At 32.1% G+C, this 21,212-nt stretch overlaps 2 protein-coding genes and 1 long non-coding RNA gene across 3 annotated transcripts; 1 reads left to right on the top strand and 2 right to left on the bottom strand.

Annotated features, from left to right (window-relative positions):
- Positions 1–1,930: 1,930 nt before the first annotated feature.
- LOC139871534 (AP2-like ethylene-responsive transcription factor At2g41710) lies at positions 1,931–6,960 on the bottom strand. The gene is made up of 9 exons (XM_071859235.1): positions 6,648–6,960; positions 5,185–5,267; positions 5,002–5,010; positions 4,823–4,911; positions 4,572–4,645; positions 4,439–4,489; positions 4,120–4,184; positions 2,857–3,455; positions 1,931–2,149 (listed from the first exon to the last, which is right to left on the bottom strand). Exons 1-9 carry the CDS (start codon positions 6,896–6,898, stop codon positions 2,084–2,086), a joined length of 1,287 nt encoding a protein of 428 aa, XP_071715336.1. The 5' UTR covers positions 6,899–6,960; the 3' UTR covers positions 1,931–2,083.
- Positions 2,874–4,834, top strand: LOC139871535 (uncharacterized). The gene is made up of 3 exons (XR_011766669.1): positions 2,874–2,982; positions 3,216–3,388; positions 4,417–4,834. It is a non-coding gene; the product is annotated as an uncharacterized lncRNA (long non-coding RNA).
- Positions 6,961–8,935: 1,975 nt separating the features above from the next.
- On the bottom strand, positions 8,936–15,538 carry LOC139871533 (pentatricopeptide repeat-containing protein At2g41720). The gene is made up of 10 exons (XM_071859234.1): positions 15,088–15,538; positions 14,194–14,366; positions 14,018–14,123; positions 12,457–13,566; positions 12,265–12,370; positions 11,116–11,320; positions 10,740–10,872; positions 10,537–10,641; positions 9,761–9,878; positions 8,936–9,429 (listed from the first exon to the last, which is right to left on the bottom strand). Exons 1-10 carry the CDS (start codon positions 15,460–15,462, stop codon positions 9,401–9,403), a joined length of 2,460 nt encoding a protein of 819 aa, XP_071715335.1. The 5' UTR covers positions 15,463–15,538; the 3' UTR covers positions 8,936–9,400.
- Between the last annotated feature and the right edge of the window lie 5,674 nt (positions 15,539–21,212).

Raw genomic sequence — 21,212 nt, 5'->3', positions numbered from 1 at the left:
TACGGGTTCGTAATAAATATAAATATTAATATAAATATAAATATAAATATAAATATAAATATAAATATAATAAGTTTAATTAAATAATAAAATGTGAGTCCATGTGATGGTAAAAAAATATGTTATGGGTAATTGGGTATTAGTAAAAATGTCTTTATGAAAAAATATTGATGTGACGCTAATGTGACAATCAGTTTTGATGAAGAAGTATTTCATAGATCGGAGTGATCTTACATGTCTTAGAATAAATCAATTGAAAGAGATTTTAGTATAGAGGAAAAAAAATTTATCAGTAAAATATAAATTTGTTGTAGTAGAATTTATTAATACTTTATAAATATTTATAAGTAGACCGTTATAATGGAACGAATGGATTATATTTTATATCTCTCAAAATAATCCCCTAATGTAAGAATCATTTCACATACATTTGACGAATCAAAAACGACGTTAGTTTGAGAGGAAACAATCTTTGTAATATTATGTTTTATTTGGTGTCATTATTAGGATTTTTTTTTTTTTCTTTTTAATGGTTAAATGCTAGAGGTAAGTGTTGGATGGTGAAGAAGATTGAAAGAAGTAAAAAATTGGTGTCACTGAAGTTTTGGATTAGAATTCCTTGTTATCTTTGGTTTTGAACTCTTTTATACACAATAAGTAGACATTGTGTATCTCATAACTTGTATGCACGAAATCAATAATATACTTTCTAGTTTGGTCCATAAATTAAAGTAATCTCATTTATTACATATAACCAGATTATATCTCGTTTTCTTTTAATTTTTGCTTATTACTTTCGTTTGTCATTGTGAGTGATTTTACTTAATCACCTGTGTTGTTTGGGTCTTAAAATACCCTGAAAGTAAGTTGATACGATTTAAACAATTTTATAATCCTTGTAATTGTTTGTTTTTCGCTAACTTCTTGCTAGCCTATTACTAAAATCATTACCGTTCAAATTAAAAAAACATATGTATAATAATTAGATTACGCATGTTTTACATGCAAAACGTTTCTCATAAATAAGACAAGACATATTTTTCAATACTACGACATATTTTTCAATACGTGGGATAAGAAAATAACAAACCAAAGAAGATAACGAAAAAGTTGAAAAACCAATATGCTCTTTTTCTATATTTCCTAATTGTTGATTAAATGGCAACGGGTTTTATTGTTTGATATGAACACGAATCGAAGAATTTGAAACCCCGTATAAAATATGTTTATTTTGACAGAGATGTCTCGAGTTTCTTAGGTTTATCCAATTGATGTGTACGTGAATTTAATCAAAGTCCAACTTATATTACCCATTTTTTCCAAATTAGCTATATAAATAAAAACTTAAAATTTAATTAATAATTTTCAAGTTAATTTAATATTAAATATGAATATTAATATTAATACAATAGAATTGTATTGTGTTTGACTCTACTATGCAAGATAAAAAAAAAATGAATAGGTTTGGACTCGATCATTTGTAGTGAGCTTAATACATTTCTTCCTTGCGTTTTCTTATTTCCACTCTTCTCACATTTATTTATTAAAAATAAAAATATACACGAAATTCATTAGCCACATACGCATATCTTAAGGAGTGAAGACATGATCCATGCTACGGAAAATAATTTCACTCTATAACTTCAGACGAGTTATCAATCAACGACAATCGCGTGTTTGATGAATAAATTTGTGTTCGCAAAAGAGCAAGCTCGAAATGACGACCTCTCTTCATAATCTTTCACAAGACTCGAGCATACATCACAACGTACTCATTAAGAGTTTGCATTTTAACTTGAAAAAGCTTGGCTCATTTGCAACCCTATTGAACTCTAGCAAGATCTTTTCAACAAATACCAAAACCATTCATCATTTTCCTATACTTCATATCTATCTATTGTACTCTTTATAAATACTTCTTCTATATTAAATGTATACTTACATATATTATATTGATTTCAAGCAACTTTCTTTAAACCAAAACTTACCTAACACACCAATTGCACATCTAGCAACATTTTCTTGTCTTAAGTATGCCGTTTTACCAAGAGAGTTTGGACAAACATCGCACCTCTTACTTAGATCATGAAGGTAGCAAGTCCTCTTGTTGGAAGAAACTATAATCTGAACTGGTTTCAGTCTTTGTTGCCTGACGATAAATATTCAATATGTAACGAGTTAGATTGCCAGAACATGTCGGTAAATAATAAAAACTTCGGCATACATTTTTTTTTTTTTTGAACGGCGATTAGGCAGAAATTTTCATGGCAATTAAAAGCATTAAAGAACCTAATAACCGGCTGTTATAGGTATATCAAATTAACCCTTTGAGAAAACTAATTCTAACATTTCAAAATCACCTTATCGGGTGGTGATCCCAAATTTTTATTCGATTGAATGGTGTATATTACCAATGTTTTTGAAAAAAAAAATGTATATTGTTCTAACACTTTATAAAAAAGTGTATATTTGTCAATTTTTCTACTATGCTAGCTAATTTAGAATTTCAGAACCATCCATTTGAAAGATGGGTTTAAGTTTAAAGTTGTCTTTTTCGTTGAAAAATTTAAGATTAAGAGTGGTTGAATTGATATTTCCGATATTTCTTCAGTCCTACAACTAAGGTTTCATACAAAAAGATTAGAGATGCTAACTTTGACCCAGTTACTTACAAATGGGTCAAATTATTATTTAATTTTTTTAAACCGGGGCCCAAATCTCAGGCTCGTTTCCAAAATACAAGTGACCCATTTCAACCCAAACAGAAACAGATCAGATCAACTAGTTAACCCAAGCATGTGATACCTACAATATTAAACAAAAAAAACACTCATATATATTCATGATGGTACTAACCTCCACTGGCTGAGAAGATCCAATACGAGGAGAAGGGACCAAGGATGACCAAAGAATTGGGTCCGTCAACGTGTCAATAGTATTGTAATTGGTCAAAAGTGGGGCCGACAAAAACGGAGCCAGTGGGTACGTATTTCTCTCCATCCCTGATGCAACTCCAAATCCCTCATCATGAGTTGACTTTTCAGCTGCCTTACCGTAATCCATTTTGTTAATGTTACTTTTATTTTCATTTTCATCATTCTCAACTTCTTCCTTTTCCTTTTTGGAGGCTTTCTCTTGTAAGCTTTTGTAGGCTGCAGAACGTGACAATATACTCATGGCAGATACTGAAGACCCTTTTTGTTGTTTTCCTTCAGGGGACACACCCAGACGAGGCAGTTTATAGGGCTCGGTGGATTGAGTTACCCACTCGGGTGTTTTAAGGTCACTTCCAATGTCCTCTGAACTACCATGAGTTGTTTCATCTGATGATTTCACGTGAGATTCAGTTTGGCGAGACTTGTTGGGTCCCCACCACTTTATGTATGGTGTAAGATCGATTTTCCTATCCATATAAAATCCACCAACATATTCATTCTCTGTTGTTGTATCATCCCCTGCATTGCACCGGATTAGGAAACAAGTACTCTCGATATAAATTATGAGGGTCGGCATATATAACTATGTCTTTGAAGTATTGGGTGCAAAATAGTATCTTTTGTGGTTTTCCTTTGGATTGCATTGAACTGAAACACGTTTTGGTCCACTAATTCTGTTATAATTAATATAAATAAAGTATCTTTATTTGTTCAGCCAATCTAATCCTTTCCCTTTTAGGCTACTTTGATCTTTAACCAGACAGAGATAAAAGATAACCTGAATCGACCCATTAATATAGGTAAATGAGTCGAGCGCATGAAGCATATAAGCCATAGAAGAAAAGAAATATTATATTATTTGAACGAGTAAACAAAATAGGTTTTCCATGTAACCTAGGTTAGTGGGGAAAGGAGAGTATTTTGCTTTAGATGTAAGCGGCCTAACCGGGTTATCCCATGCCTGTTTTGACCCTTTTCCCGCCCACCCAAAATGACTCATAGTGAGCTTTGAACTTGAAATCTTGAGACCTCTTGTGAAGATACGAGGACGCCAACCACTATGTCATCTTGTGATTGTTAAATATTTTATTATTTATGCTTTGTAATTGCTATGGTTTCAGGAAGAGGATGTGCATAAGTTACTATTTACTAAGATCTATTTTGGTTGTAAACTCTTGCTTACCATGATGCGTGCAATTTTGGTAATCAGCTCCAGCAATACGACCCAGGGGCGAGTCCCATCTAGTACTGATTTATAGCAAAAACAGAAAGCTAAAAAATATTATGCATGATACAAAATCTTAGATATGCATGGTAGAATGTGATTAGTAAACGACTATAGTTGGTAACTGGATTTTGCGCATGGTAGGTGTTTGAATGATTTATTTAGTTCCAAAAATAAGAAATTTGGAGCATTGTATTGTCGGAAAAAAAGTGTCAACAACCCTAGGTAAAATACTGATACTTATTGCTTATGCAGAACAGTAACACTATCAGCATACCTGGTAACTCCACGAGATTTAGAGGTTCCCCTTGAGAAACCACTGCCTTTTCTGCAACGATGATGAAACAAATAAAAAAAGGCAAGCAAGGGGAAATAGATGTGCACATGTGTTTATTAGCTGCGTTTTATACCTACGGAGTGATGCAAGGTAATCTTCTCTTGATAAATTTTGCATCTCTTCAAGGTCTCTTGTATAGTCTGTGACCTAAGACCAAAAAATTGACACTTCGATTTCAATAGAAGGAAACAAGAAACGGAGAAAAAGTAAGGAACGTTATCTTACATATGGGACTGTATGATTATAAATCAATCAATACAGTACCTAAGAAGTTGGTACAGAGATATGATACCATAAATGAAATTTCATATAAAAAGTTCTAACCGGAAAATTAATGAGGGTCCCAGGCCCCCAATACTTCAAGGCAGCAAGATCGTATGCTCTGGCAGCAGCTTCCTCATCATCATATGCACCTAAAGTTATGTATCAATCGATAGCCCTTAATAGAGTAGAAATGAATGTAGACATTGAAGTTTATGGTTATATCGAATTAAAAACCTTACCTAAGTAAACTGTTATACCAAATGTCCAGAATGATGCCCATACAATGCATAAGAAAAGAGTAATCACGTTAGAAATTACAACACTTAACTTGTGTATCTGACAAGTATACAAGAACATATTTTCAATCATTTGTGGCAAATTTAGGTACACTTACACAAAACATGGATACATAAAGATGATACCTTGCTTTCCTTTCTTATTCTGATTCTGATTCCAGGTACTTTTATCCCATAAATGTGCTTCATAACGACCTGTCCATCTATGCCTGGGACCATTTTTTAACACATGTCAGAACTCTGAATGAGAGTGTAAAATCTAGTTATTTTACAATGAAAAACACCACTAACTATGGCAGTGACAAAGGTTGCAGAATTGGTTATAGCAGCACTTTTAAACTGTAATTCGGTGATAAGAAACAGCCTAGGTGCTCGACTGCTTATCTCTTGAATACTGCTAATTAGCATATGTATTTCCTTAAAGGATTAAAACCAACTTCTGTGTGATTATACGTATTAGTGTAATAATTTAGTATCTTGGCATAATAAAGCCACTGATTATCGCTGTGATAGAAGATTAAAGAACTATTTTAACACATACTCATTGCTCTGATTTCCTCAAAGAAACTGTATATGAATACATTTCTGCAAATATTTGAGCTGACCTAGCTGAGTTGCTAGAGGACAAGGCTTTACACCCTAAGGTCAAGGGCTCAAGTCTAACACTCTGTAAACCATCCTTATTGCTTCAAAATGCTAAGAAAGGTCATTTCATACATAACTCATTATCTATGAACAGTCCATGAGGTGTAACGAGCCTAAGCCTGGGTCAAAGGTATACATCCCTCCCTCCCTACTTCAGCAATTGTCTCTTCATTGATCATATTACAACACTTCAGGATGTAAGTAATCTCATCTTCGGTTGATTTTGTCTTAACCACCACATAAATATATAAAGGTCAAAATTGAAGAATACTTTGAAGGGTTATGATTCCATTATAATTGAATTTTCAACAAATTGAGTTCGTTATTGATTATTCAATGATTGATATATGAAGGACGAGATACTGGATGGAGGAGAAGCTGACGCAATACTGTCGGAGTTAATTATGTCATCTTTAGACCAGCTAAGAGAACATTTGTGCCAAGAAAGGTAGTGCAGCATAGAAATTTTTCTACAAACATGTCAGCATTTTATCAGGCGATTCAAGGTCTAACGTTATAGACTTTATTTTTGAATCGAAAAGAGCTTCACACAATACAAGGTTTCATCGAGTTCATAACATCTCGACTCGACTAATTAAGTTTTCCAAACCCTGTGTATGTGTTACTATATCTATAGGTCAAGCTAGAATAAGGCCTTATGTACACACTTTTAAGCTATTCGAGCTATCAAACGAATTGAGCTCAATATATGTATTAGCCTAACACCAACTAGTCAATACATTGCTGATGAAGAAACTAACCAATTCCAGTAATAAGCAGGTGGCATATCTGAGATTATTCAAATTTAACTACATTTATTTACTGATATATTAAATTATTATTTTCTAATACTACTCCATAGAACATTTAATACAATTAACAATCAAAATTCAGAATACATACATAACCAAAATCATAATTTAAATTTGATATTTGATATATACCTAGTAACACCACGGTAAATAGAGCTACGTTTTCCGGCAGCACAAGGAGGCATTTTACTAATACGTTCTCTAGCCGTACAACCTCTATCCTTCTTCGATTTCTTCAATCCTCTATACTTCACCATTAACTGTTGCTGCTGATAATTATTAACTTTACCTACCGACGCAGATGCCGTCATCGCCGCCGCGTCGGAAGTTTCACCGCTACCTTCGGATTTCATTACTGGATCAGAAGATGACGCGGCAGCCATCTGATTAGAAACCCTAGGAGAGAGAAAGAGGGGATTAATCAGAGAGTATTATAGATGTATGTAATAACTGTGTGTGTACGTATTTGTGAGGGAGTGTTCATTTGTCAGCAAAGGGGGAAAAACAGTGATGAGGGATGAGGGTGTGGAAAATGACGAAAGTGACCTTGGATTTAGTGAAGAATCCTGCATAACGGCTAGAGAGGGTAGAAATGTAATTTTGCAGGTGTTTAAAAACTGTTTGTCAGGTGCTTAATGTGGCGTCAGCTGTACACGTGTCTTTTGTCGCCTAAAATTCACAAATGCGAATCAGGAATCTCTGGTTGGTTTGACCGTAAAATAAGGGGAATAATTAAGAGAATCGGTGATTTTATGTTTATTTTAACGACAACGCTAAATCTAAAATAGCTACATTCAAGTTACTGGGTGTGTTTAGAAAGTTTTTACGAGTTATTGAGATTAAAGAAAAAATTAGGTCGATAGTATCTGTTGTTTGTTTTGATTTTCATCACAGCACCTATACTTTTTTTTTGCTTCATTAGGACTTTAGTTTTGTTGGACAATCGTGGTTAGTACCCAACACTTCACATGTGCAATGCATGTGAGAGTAATTTCGTCATTTACGTATGATAAGTAAAGTTTGGGTATCACTAATGCAAAAGTATACAAACCACGGGTATCAATGGCGTAATTTTTTCTATCATTTACTTTAAATAAATTATTTATTATTATTATTATTATTATTATTATTATTATTATTATTACTACTACTACTACTACTTTCAATATATTGTATAATACATAATGAACGTTGTATCAACAAAAATATATTTAAAAATCAATCCATTAATATAATTTTTATCGAATAATATTTAATACAAATAAAAATATTCAAAGTCAAAGTTAAAAATAAAAATAAAAAAGTTGCAATGTCAAAACAGTGCAAAACAGAACTATTAATATGGAACAGTGGAGTAATTTAACAAATAATTATAGGAAATGATAGGTGGAAAGAGAAGATTTAATTTAACAAATAATTAGAGGAAACTAGTTGTGGCTCCCTCGCGATGCAGCGGAAGAACGTTAGCTAAATTCGATTATAAAGTAAAGAAAAAAATAGAAGCAAATGACATAAACTGAAATGGCTAAAAAAAACTCAAAGTATAAAAAAATCAAATAATAACAATAAAATAAAAATAACAATTATATTAATAGTAGCAACATTAACGATTTGTAATAAGTGAAAAGTTATGTGGTTGATTATTAGTAAATAAAATGTTATGTGTTTGATTTCTAATAAACGTAAAGTTAAACCATAATGATAATAATGGTTGTGGTTGAATTACGGAAGATTGAAAGTTTGTTGTAAAATTATAGAAACCATAAAGTTCACTATTTATAAGGTTTTACCTTTTAGTAAATAGGTATAATATAATTATGTGGTCGATTTATAATGAGTGAGAGGTTTTATGTTTAAATTATAAAATGTGAAAAGTTTGTGGTAAGTTTATAAAAGCAATAAAGTTAACTATTATAAAGGTTGTGGTTGAATTTTTTTAAAAAAAAAGTTTGTTGTAATTTTGTAAACCTTATGAACTTCACTATTCATTTTCCCTACTACTATTAGATAATAATAATAATAATAATAATAATAATAATAATAATAATAATAATAATAATAATAATAATAATAATAATAATAATAATAATAATAATAATAATAATAAATAGTTATTAGATAGTAAAAATTGTTTGACGGGTTTATAATGAATGAGAGGTTTTGTGTGTGAGAAGTTTGTGGTAAAGTTTGTGAAAACTGTAAAGTTAAGTGTCAGAAAGGGTGGAGTTGAATTGTAAGAAAAGAAAAGTTTGTTGTAAGTTTGTAGAACCTATTAAGTTTACTATTTATTTGGGTTTCATTTCGATATGTAGATAGAATGATAGGTGGAAAGAGAAAATTTAATTTAACATCCAAATTAAGCTACTTTGTACAAGTTGACATCGTCATCCAAAAGCCAACCTTATACTGGTAAATACAAATTCAACCTGATATTCATGTCCCACTACTAAAAAATTTCATCATAAACAATTAAACATTGATTTCTACTGTTGTATAGTACACATGACTCTTTTCACATACATTGAACACGTTAGAAATTCACTAAAATTGGTATGAACAATTGACCCAAGATATGTTATCCTAATAACACTTAAAATTATACAAATTTAGAAGAATCCTTTAACATATTTACAATACTTGTAAATTAGAGCCAAAGAATGCATGCTGCATCTTTCTCATGCGTTTCTATTATTGTCTGCACACAACCTCGGTCCACTTGGTTGCACCCTTAAGTCACCAACCTCTGCCACTACGGTTCAGAGAATTCATATACATTTAAGGCTAGCATCTTTGTTCTGATTCTCTAAGCTGCTTTGCGAAACTCGTGTTGAATCAAGGCCTCACAAGAATGATAAAACCCGAGTGGACTACTGATTGTTTTGACCTCATACATGTGTTTTTCGTCTCAAGCAGTCTGTAAAATTCATTCATAAGAATGATAAAACCCGAGTGGACTACTTTGTGAAGGACCAATACAAATCAATGAGAAAAACAATGGTATTTATTATCATATATTTTAAGATTATGATCTATAAAAAAGTTTGGTGCTTTAAAGGATATACTGAAATGAAATGGAAACGGAATGAGCGAAATTGTTTTCATCAATTAAAGCAGAAGAATTTTTTATTTTTTTCGGAAGACGAGGTCTTCTAGATAATTTGGATACTAATTCCAAATTTTAACGGCCAAATTAAATAATACTAATGATAATACTAATAATACACAAATAAAAACAAGAAGCATACCAAGTCTATCTTGTATGATAACAGAAAATTCACCCCCACTAGTTTGTGCAAAGGCATGTATACTTTGATACATTTCAACTGAAGGTTGTACTCCAGAATCTTCCATCCACTCCAATACCTAATAAGATACCGAGGATCATCATAAATATATATGGTATACAAAAAATAAAGGTGACAATCTCGACCTAGTTATTATATTCTGGTTATTCTTATCTCTAACCGGTCAAATGGGTAGAATTCAAAAAAATAAAAAATAAAAAAAAAAAATCCTTAGATGTGTTAGTATAAACGGGTAAACAGATAAGATTTTCCCTACTCAGGCTACCTAGGGAAGGGGTACTTTATCCAGATGTACACAACCAAACCGAGTTATCCTGTTCCCTAGCCACCCAGGAACTAGTGAGGTTTGAACCCGAGACCTCTTGTAAGGAAATGAGGGCCCAACCACTAGGACATCTTGAGATGGTTTGTATTATCAGTTTAAAATTCATCAAAATCTATCAAAGTATATATACTACTATATAGAGCTTCCTGAATCATTTTAGTCAACATACTTGATCATTATTGCAATGCTATAACTTTTCAAAACATATTTGAACACTGATAATTTACAAAAACATTTTAAAACATTGAAAAGTAAGTGGTATAGGTCAATACTGACTGGACTCATTCCAATATGTACGGTGTACCAATGTTACCCAATTTGACTGATTATCCAGCCCGTTAAAATTCTGACTTAAAAAATAATATTTCTATAAAAAGTTTGAGAAAATTACCTCAAGGTACTTTCTCCAATTTCCTACCGCCAGAAGATTCTTTAGCAACACTGTATATGTAGAGTTATTAATTTCAGCACCTGTTGCCACAATTTTATAAAATACCTGCATAAATTATCAGACAAACGAATCATGAGACAGATGACCTTTACTGATCATGAAGTTAGTTTATTTCAATTTTTTTATATAAAATAAAAAATCACCTTCATCATGGTTTCTGTCTTCCCTAATTTTCCGATCGAATGCAGAAGTTGATTCAAAAGTCCTATCGACATTACATTGAACGATGGCTCCATCAATCCAATTAGTTCAATCGTCTTTCTCCAATCTCGTTGACTAAATCAGATACTAGTATTACTTAGAGCAAAAAAACATGATGAAAACAAAGGTGGTAATTTCAACCCATTTACCTTACACTGGGTCAAAACAGGTTATATCCAATCTCTAATGGGTCAATTTAAAAACTTAGCTAAGAAGGAATCGAATGGTCAAAATAAACCCAACTTTCAATGCAAAATCCTCTTGCATATATAGTGTACAGTTCTATTTAAAAAATTAACATAATTATATGAAACTTACATACTACATGCGGACAACATCTCGTAGTAGATGGTGTCGGTCATCGGTATATTCCTCTCTTGCATAAATTCGGCTATGACAATAACTTTAGCAGGTTGGTTCCCTTTATTACAAGCTCTCATTAAAGCTGAACAAGCTACAAGATCTGGCTCAACACCATTCATTTCCATTTCTTGAAACAACGCAAATGCATTATCCCATTTCTCTGCAATAAGACAAACAACTTAGCAGCTTTCTGATCCATATTTAGAAGGTGTTTCATATGTGTTTTCATATCTTCGATTGCAACCGGTTGTAAAAGTCGCGAGTCAGGGACGAGTAGGTCGTGACCTTGAAAGGAAGAGTCGGGCGTTGAGCAACGTTTACTTTTAGTAATTAACAAATTAAACATATATGTTTACACATAAATATATTAAACACAGTATATAAATATTTCAAATATAGATATATGGTACAAAATCTAGTATTAAAAAATATATTTTTTTACCCAACTTTGACTTTGACAGACTCAGATCCGACTTGGCCAACTCAACCAGACTTTGACCCAGTTTTCTAGTGTTGACCGACTTTTTAAGGCGTTATTTGGCGAGTCGAGACGGACTAGTCCCCAAACCTAATATATAAATATTTCAAACATAGATATATGGTACAAAATCTAGTGTTAAAAAATATAATATTATACCTAACTTTGACTTTCACAGACTCAGATCCGACTCGGCCGACTCAACCAGACTTTGACCAGACTTTTTAGCGTTGACCAACTTTTAAGGCCTTTTTTGGCGATTCGGGACGGGCTAGTCCCCAAACCGAGGCATCAACCGAATCGGCCGGCTTTTACAACAGTGCTTCAACTTCAAATTTAGGTAACCTACTCAAATTTCCATTTAGGGTCCGAATAACAAATCTTGAATGATAAGTTGCATACTGACTATCAAAGAAAACTGTATCATTTCATTCAAATTTTCAGAATTTTTGGAACCCTGACGTAATGAGAAGTAATCATTACAGATTAAAGACATCCAAATACCATTTACAGCATCCGATTTCATAATACCGATTATCTGTTTATGATTACTCTTTTAGAAAATTTATTTTAGATAACACACCCATCTTGATTGTCATTGATCAAATGTAAGAACACTATAGTACCTGCAGCACTATACGCATGTAGCATTGTTGTATACGCAACAACATCAGGAACACCATGTATCATCTTCATTTTCGAGAACAACGACTCTGCCTCCAAAAGTTGACCCTGAATATGTGTGAATTAAAAAACTGGACGCATATTTGATTAAATGATAAACGTGATCGAAATGCATAATTCTTCTAAGGACTAACCTGTTTACTATACACAGATATTGCAGACGAAAAAACTTCATTAGACAAGGGTATATCCAAATCCACCATTTCATCAAGAAATTCAAGAGCTTCGGTATATTTCGACATCTTTGAACAACTACTGATAAGAATAGTATACGTAACCGTATCAGGTTTAACATTTTTTTGCCTCATCGACTTATATAAAGCTACTGCTTTATCATATTCTCCAATGTTCATATAACTGCCTATAGCCGAATTATACGCAACGGTATTCAGACAAATTCCCCGTGAATCAGCCGCAGCAAGTATGCAGTCGATCTTGACGTTTTGACCATAACGACCACAACACGCTAACAAAGTACTAATCGAGACAACGTTCGGTTGCAGACCGTTGGATTCCATTTCGGGCAGCATATCGACAGCTGTGGGCAAAAAACCGTTGGATCCAAAGGCGTCAATTAAAGCATTATAAGTGACAACATTTGGCTTCAGATTATTCCTTTTCATCAAGTTAAATACCTCCATGGCCTTTTCGGGTTGTTGTGATCTTCCATAGGAATTGAGTAAAGATGTATACGATACAACATCGGGTCGAAACCCGTTTTTCTTAATATCATTAAAAACCGATAATGCTTCATTACTCATCCCGCGAGAAGCGTACGCCCCTAAAAGTGCATTATAAGATACGATATTTGGTTTAAAACCTTCAGCAATCATTGTGTTGAAAACAGCCTTGCAGTTTTCAATTTGACCCGAAACCGAGTACAAATGAATGATACTAGTAAACGTCACGATATCTGGATCACATTCAGTTCTTTTCTCCCTCATTGAGTGAAAAAGTTCAATTGCTTTTCCGAATTGTCCCAATTTTACAAGACAATGGATCACAATGTTTAAAGTTGTGGTATCGGGTCGAATCTTTGTTCCTTTCATCAACTCGAAATAAGAAAGTGCTTTCGAATACTGAGACCCTGTTTTAAAAGCGGATAAAACTATATTGTGAGTCACCAGATCCGGCCCCACCCCGTTTTCTGTCATTTTCTTGGAGACTTTTAGAGCCTCTTTCCAATTCCCACTTGATCCACATGCATGAATTAAATTGTTATACGTTGAGCGAGTAGGAGGAACCTGGGATACAAAGAGATTAACTTAAATGAGGATCGTGCGCAATTTGAATAACAACAAACAATATGGTCCAGTTAACAAACAATATCTAGGTAGTACCTTGAAAAAAAAAAATTATAAATAAGGTGGTCGATTTTGACAACAATAAGGTGTTGTTTGTTTTTAAGATGTTCTTGTATGAAGATCTGTGGTCAGTAGAGAAGATGTAGCCTAAATGTTTGTGTGCTGAGTAGTATATTGAATAATGAAGACTGTGTGTTTTTATGTCTGCAAAATCACTTAATGTCTGCAGACTTAGAAGTATTCTTCCAAGTCTGCAGGACTTAGAAATATTCTTCTAAGTCTGCAGAATAAGACATTATTTTATCTTATGTCTTAAAAAAACATACTGTAAAGAAGCAAACTTGATGAAAATATATAAGATCGGTTCTAAGGGAAGAAAAAAGATACACACAGCTGCACGCAGCATGTCTTCCATGATATTCGTGGCCCAACGCCATTGACCAGCTCGACCATGTGCACTTATGAGAGCATTAAAAGTGTCAGCATCCGGCTTGCACCTGAAGAAAAGAAAAAACTAAAAAAGTGACGTTTTTTACATCCATATGAAATGATGATAAAAAATCTTACCTCCATTTTTGCATTTCGAAAAACAAGCCACGTGCCTGATCTGTTTGATTATGCCTCGCATGTAACCTGATCATCATGTTGTATATATCATTGTGGGCACAATAATTCTTCTGATTCTTTATCCATTTGAAGACTTGATTACTATGCTCGATGGAACCTGTTTTGGTAATTTCCTATACTAGCAAATCAACATTACAAGTATGAGAGTGAGCTTCACTTATGACTAATTGGATCATTAACATCTACGAGAAAAATTAACGTCAAGATCGTTTAGAGTCCTATTTCACGTCATTTTAGGCATAAAACAGGTTTTCAAAAATAAACATATCCATAATATATGTACAGTTATATATAATAAATTCCAATTCATATATAATACTGAAAAGGTTGACCTTTTTGGCTACAGATTTACTCAAACTAAACACAAAACCATCTTCTAGTAACCTATATATAAAAAATGAAATGGGGTGTTTAGGTTAGCTTATTCACACACCTTATCAACATATTGCATTATCTGAATTCAATAATGTATCCAAACAACTTATGGTTTAACAGCTTATTTAAGCCAAATAAAATAAACTGTATATCACAAAGCAGCATACATATAAAGTGTGATTAAAAATATAACATAGAGGAATATAGGACATTAGGCTAAAGCTTAAGCACAATTATAATGGCATGTGAGCTTATTTATTAATTAAACTCACTCCTAAATAAATAAACCTTATGAGTTGCTAAAAAAAAGCTTAATAACTTTCTCACATTTCACTAACCTTTGAATTTCAGCTTAACTAAACACCTCAAATATTAAAAGTTTGTAACTTTATGTTATATGTTATATTTATATTTAGGATAAAAATAAAAATTAATAATAGAGTTAAGAAATTGTACAACCTTAATAAGAATAGGGTAGTTTTTGTGAGCAAATCTGCCAGCCCAACAATTAAGCAAGCCATCAACATCTTCATATTTATTAAGCTTTAAAATCTTGAAAACCAGTTGTGAAATATTCCAGTCTTTCTGAAACGGGTCGGATTGAATCCGTATCCGGTGACGTTTGGGTAAATCAGACTTCTTGAAACCGGTTACCTGTACCGATACTTGCCGTTCTCCTTTATTATAGTCTACAAAACCGACTTTTTTTAGGTTTTTGGAGGTGTGTTCGCCGGAGCAACACCGGAGTTCAAAAAGTTTCGATTTTGGTGTTTGTTTATTATTAGTGGAAAGGGGTGGGGGAAGCGAGTTGAAGAAATGAGAGTGTAGCTCCATTGTTTGGCTATGGAAGTATCAAAGGTTTTTAAGATATCATGGAATATCCTGTATATTAGGTTTGGTGTCCAAAATGTAAATAGTGATAGGGACAGTATAAAGTATAAGAGTGTAATTTGTAATTAGGAACCATTAAAAAGACCCGTGAAATCAATCACGGGTGTATTAAACAATTCAAGTTTGAACATACTATTATTGAGAATACTTACCAAATCATTGAGAAAAAAATAACCAAATCAATGAAGTTTATAAAATGCATGTAACAAATAATTACAACGAAAACGTACCATAACTATTTTGCATGGAACATATGTAACCGAAATAATTAAAGATAATATACAAACATATTGGACATAATAAATGAACTACCTTCATTCTCCAACCACCATCTTTCAATTTTCATCACAATTATTATTTTCCTTGTCATAAAAGCATACATTACAACCTTTTATTGACACATGTATTTCGCATACATATGTAATAGGGATGAGCACGGGACGGAACCGGTACCGAACCGTACCGGAACCGAAAAGTACCGGTACCGAATTTACCCAATTTCGAATACCGATACCGTACCGTTTTTTCAATACCGGTACCGGTTCGGTACTGGTAATTTTCGGTATTTTACCTGTTAGTACCGAATTTTGACATAAAAATATAAGATAAGATATGTTTTTTACACTAAAAAAAACAGACGGGTGGACTTAAAAGCATACTGTTAAGTGTTACATCTGTGGCTCGGTAATTTTGGAGTTGATATTAATATATAGTGTACACAGTGCGCTAGAAAATCAAACAATGTGTATAATTTAACATATACATCCAAAATTATCAAGATATCAACGAAGCCATCATGTAGATCACGTATTATAAAAGGCCGCCTTTAAGGCTCATAAGAAACAGATAATCGACTTTCTTTTATGTGGGTTGGTATTTGAACATAATGAATATATGTGAAGCCATTCCACAATTCAATCCTAATTTTGTTACATTGAGCCATGATTTCAAGCAGGCTGTTATGGGAGGGAAAAAATAAAATTGTCAATTAAGTAATTAAAACATGTTTTCGTAATCAACGCGATAAATTTGAATTTTTTTTGTTTTCAGTTGGTTGTACAATTTCCTAAAAGACAATGGCTGCATTTTTAACATTTACAGGCTTTGTGAGATTCTACAAGTTCAAATTTACAAAATATTAAAAGACACATCCACTAATCCAGCCTTTTAAAATTTAAAATATGGGTAATGAAATCGGTACTAATACGGGAATTTCCTGGTACCGTACCGGTACCGCATCTTATGTACCGAAACCGAAAAGGCAAAAAAATGGAACCGGAACCGGTCCCGTTTACCATCCGGTCCGGTAAAACGGTACCGGTACCGGGTCGGTACCGGTACGGGATCGGTAAATTGGTACTTCTGCTCATCCCTAATATGTAACATATTTAATCCCGTAAAGAAAACGTATATTTGAATATAATTATTATATGAAGGTTGTACAATATGCTTCAAAGTTTGTACTTGTGTTTATGAGGTGTTTTGTAAAGAATTTTACAATTTGTTTTAAAGATTGTATATATGGTCATTGAAATGTTTTATCGTAACGTTATACATAATAATGATTCAAATATTGTACATATAATCATTGGGGTGTTTTAGCATAAAGTTTACATAAAGTTTACATAATGCTTCAAATATTGTACATATGATCATGTGGGTGTTTTTTCCATAAGGTTGTACATAAGGCTTTTCATATTGTACAATTAACATGTTAATATTTTTATTAAATAAACAATTAATTATTTTAATGACATCATCATGAATATTTTAGAATATTTTTTTTAAGTTTTTGTTTTTGTTTTTTGTTTTTTTTTTTTTTGCTTGTATAATAATTTTTTATGACATCATCAAAGTCCTAGTTTAATAGATAATACAGAAGTATAAATTATATGCAATAGTTGTTAGAAGTTCTTAGTTTAATAGATAATATAGAAGTATAGATTATATGCAATAAGTTGTTAGAGTGTTTCTAATAGTGTCGGGTGTGATGGGGTTTTTTTGTAGAGTATAGTGGCAGGGCCGGACCTGGGGTGAGCGAGACGTGCGACCGCACTGGGTATCACAAGACGAGGGGCATCAAAATTTAAGATCGACTATGAGACTTTTAGAATAAATTTTGTAATTTTTAACTTGGGTTAATGGAATTGTATGTATATACTAAATGAAGAAGTCATAAGAAAAGGAAAAGTAACTTTATAGGTTTAACATCATTGATAAGGTCGAGAGATAGACGTCACGTCCGGACAAAAGGAATGGGAAAAGTCCCTTTTAGTTATAATCGTTTTTTTCTTCTTCTTGTGTTATGTGTTTGTTGTTGTTCTTATTTTGGGTTATGTTTAGGGTGTTTCGTCGTTATGTGTTTGTTGTTGTTCTTATTTTGGGTTGTGTTTAGGGTGTTTCGTCGTTATGTTTAGTTTGGAGGTGGTTGATTGTAGCTTGTTTTATTGGATGTGGTTGCTTTTTAGTGGTTGTTCTCGTTTTGGTTCGGATTGAGTTAACTGTACTTTAGGTCTTTTTAGATTGTTTACTCTTTTTTAGTCTTAACGATCATCGGTTTATAGAATCCTTCATTTATTGATGAAGATATTATAATTTTAATAGTGATCGTTATTTTAGTAAAAAGAAAAATAATACTACCCCAATATAATGTGCGGATTATAGTTTTTTTTTTTTTTTTTTTTTTTTGTTGCTAAAATAACGATTACTATTAAAATTAGGAAACCTTAATCAATAAATGAAGAATCTTATGAACCAATACAATCAATCCGAACAAACGGCTCATAATTACTTTATGAGCCCCATAACTATTTTATAAAATTATCCATTTTTAATTTTATTGACATATTTCAATAATATTTTTATAAATTTAATATATGATAATATACATAGTTCTTTACATTTAAAAGGTTAACATTCATGAGACTATAATTTATTTATTCATTAAATTATAATACAACATTCAATAGTCTTATATTTTTAACAAGTTTTATGATACGTGCTCGATTCATAATTGGTACTCATTCAGCATCTCAAATTAAAAATTTTATTGATCTAATATTACTTACAACAAACTTTATTATTTAAAGTTTGGAGGACATATTTTGATCTTTTCGCACTGTGCATCACAATTAACAGGACCGGCCCTGTATAGCGGTAATGTAATAAATGTGATAAAGAAAAGATAAATAGTGGGAGGGGTGATGAAGCATGATGAAATGTCCCGTTCATATCGATTATAAACGTTTCATATTAATTGATTTCGTTGCGAGGTTTTGACCTCTATATGAGACGTTTTTCAAAGTCTGCATTCGATTTTTAAAACAAACCATAACCTTTAAAATATTACGACGATTATCAAATAATGATAATCTAAAATATAGCGTTTTTACACGACCATTACATAATGGTTTACAATAATATTACACAACAATATATATCTTCGAATGCAGTTTTTAAACAATATTATACAAGCATGCTGACACCAAATCTTGTCCATATTTTAGCATGCAACAGCGGAAGCTCTTAATAATCACATGAGAATAAACATGCTTTAAACGTCAACAAAAATGTTAGTGAGTTATAGGTTTAACCTATATATCAAATTGTAATAATAGACCATAAGAGTTCATATTTCCATTTTTCATAAACATCATCCTATACATAGAGATAAAAATCATTCATATGGTGAACACCTGGTGACCGACATTAACAAGATGCATATAGAATATCCCCATCATTCCGGGACTCCCTTCGGACATGATAAAATCGAAGTACTAAAGCAGTTCAAATTCTCTGACTGGGGCTTGTTAGTGCCCACAGATCTATCTTTAGGATCCGCGTCAATTAGGGTGGCTGTTCCCTAATTCTTAGATTACCAGACTAAAAAGGGGCATATTCGGTTTAATAAATTCAACCATAGAATGTAGTTTCACGTACTTGTGTCTATTTTGTAAAACATTTATAAAACTGCATGTATTCTCATCCCAAAATATATTAGATTTTAAAAGTGTGACTATAACTCACTTTCACAGATTATCAATTCGTCGAGAATTAGACTTGGCCACGGGTTGATTCACGAACCTATAACAAATATATACATATATATCAAAGTATGATCGAAATATATTCACAACATTTTTTATTACGTTTTTATGATTTAAGTTTGTTAAGTTAGCAGTCCTCGTTAGTAACCTACAACTAGTTGTCCACAGTTAGATGTAAAGAAATAAATAAATATATATATATATATATATATATATATATATATATATATATATATATATATATATATATATATATATATATATATATATATATATCTTGAATCAATCCACGACCCAGTGTATACACGTCTCATGCTAGATCACAACTCAAAGTATATATATTTTTGGAATCAACCTCAACCCTGTATAGCTAACTCAAACATTACTGCATATAGAGTGTCTATGGTTGTTCCAAATAATATATATAGATGGGTCGATATGATATGTCAAAACATTGTATACGTGTCTATGGTATTCCAAGATTACATAATATGTATAATACAATATAAATTAGTTAGGATATGTTTAGTCTAGATTTGTTACAAAATTTTCGTAGCTAAAACTAGCAAGTTTATCCAAGTTTGTTTTACCCGTCATTTCTTCGTTTCAAATCCGTTTTGAGTGATTCAAGTTGCTATGGTTTCATAATGAACTAAAATTTATGAAATTAAACAGAAAAAGTATAAGTTTATAGTCGGAAATACAGGTTACAAGTCACTTTTTAAAGAGGTAGTCATTTCCGTCGAAAAAAACGACATCTTGATGACCATTTTGAAAAACATACTTTCACTTTGTGTTTAACCATGATTTTTGGATATAGTATCATGTTCATATGTAATATCATTTTTCCAGAAAACAAACTTCCAATTCAAAGATTAAGATACTTTTTATTTTTTTTAACCCAAAACAGCCCCCGATTTCACTACGACGGCGTATGTCCGGTTTTACAGTGTTTTTCGTGTTTTCAGATTTTAAATCATTAAGTTAGCATATCATATAGATATAGAACATGTGTTTAGTTGATTTTAAAAGTCAAGTTATAAGGATTAACTTTGTTTGCGAACAAATTTAGAATTAACTAAACTATGTTCTAGTGATTACATGTTCAAATCTTCGAATAAGATAGTTTTATATATATGAATTGAATGATGTTATGAACATCATTACTACCTCAAGTTTAGTAGATAAACCTACTCGAAGTGACAAAAATTGATCTAGCTTCAAAGGATTCTTGGATGGCTTGAAAGTTCTTGAAGTAGAATCATGACACGAAAACAAGTTCAAGTAAGATTTTCACTCGAAATAAGATAGTTATAGTTATAGAAATTGAATCAAAGTTTAAATATGAGTATTACCTTTATTATAAAGATATATTACTGTAAATAAGAAAGATTTCTTGAGCTTAGATGATTGATGTGCGTAGAGGTGTATACGAAATACTTATATATTTACTACGAAATACTATTAAATACGATACAATTTTACACAAGTTATTTATTTATTTATAGAGTGGATATACATAAACCTTGCTACAACACTTATAGGTAGTGTACCTAATCGTACAGTAGTGTAGTTTTTAGTAAGTCCGGTTCGTTCCATAGGGAGCTAGCCAAGTTTAACGCTATATTTTTAAAAACTATATTTGTA

This window comes from Rutidosis leptorrhynchoides, chromosome 10, assembly GCF_046630445.1.
Source record: "Rutidosis leptorrhynchoides isolate AG116_Rl617_1_P2 chromosome 10, CSIRO_AGI_Rlap_v1, whole genome shotgun sequence".
In the NCBI taxonomy this organism is placed as follows: Eukaryota; Viridiplantae; Streptophyta; class Magnoliopsida; order Asterales; family Asteraceae; genus Rutidosis; species Rutidosis leptorrhynchoides.
Note: the sequence above shows the minus strand (reverse complement) of the source record. Positions and strands in the feature narration are given on the sequence as shown.

What these genes read in the sequence shown, in the direction of transcription:
- LOC139871534 (XM_071859235.1), bottom strand. Translation starts at nt 6,898, where the DNA reads ATGGCTGCCGCGTCATCTTCTGATCCAGTAATGAAATCCGAAGGTAGC. An exon ending in CCAAAATTGCACGCATCATG is followed by an intron (nt 3,456 to 4,119) that starts GTAAGCAAGAGT and finishes GGTGCAATGCAG; the next exon opens with GGGATGATACAACAACAGAG. An exon ending in GATCTTCTCAGCCAGTGGAG is followed by an intron (nt 2,150 to 2,856) that starts GTTAGTACCATC and finishes ATTTATCGTCAG; the next exon opens with GCAACAAAGACTGAAACCAG.
- LOC139871533 (XM_071859234.1), bottom strand. Translation starts at nt 15,462, where the DNA reads ATGGAGCTACACTCTCATTTCTTCAACTCGCTTCCCCCACCCCTTTCC. An exon ending in TATCTGTGTATAGTAAACAG is followed by an intron (nt 12,371 to 12,456) that starts GTTAGTCCTTAG and finishes ACACATATTCAG; the next exon opens with GGTCAACTTTTGGAGGCAGA. An exon ending in AGACAGAAACCATGATGAAG is followed by an intron (nt 10,642 to 10,739) that starts GTGATTTTTTAT and finishes TAATTTATGCAG; the next exon opens with GTATTTTATAAAATTGTGGC.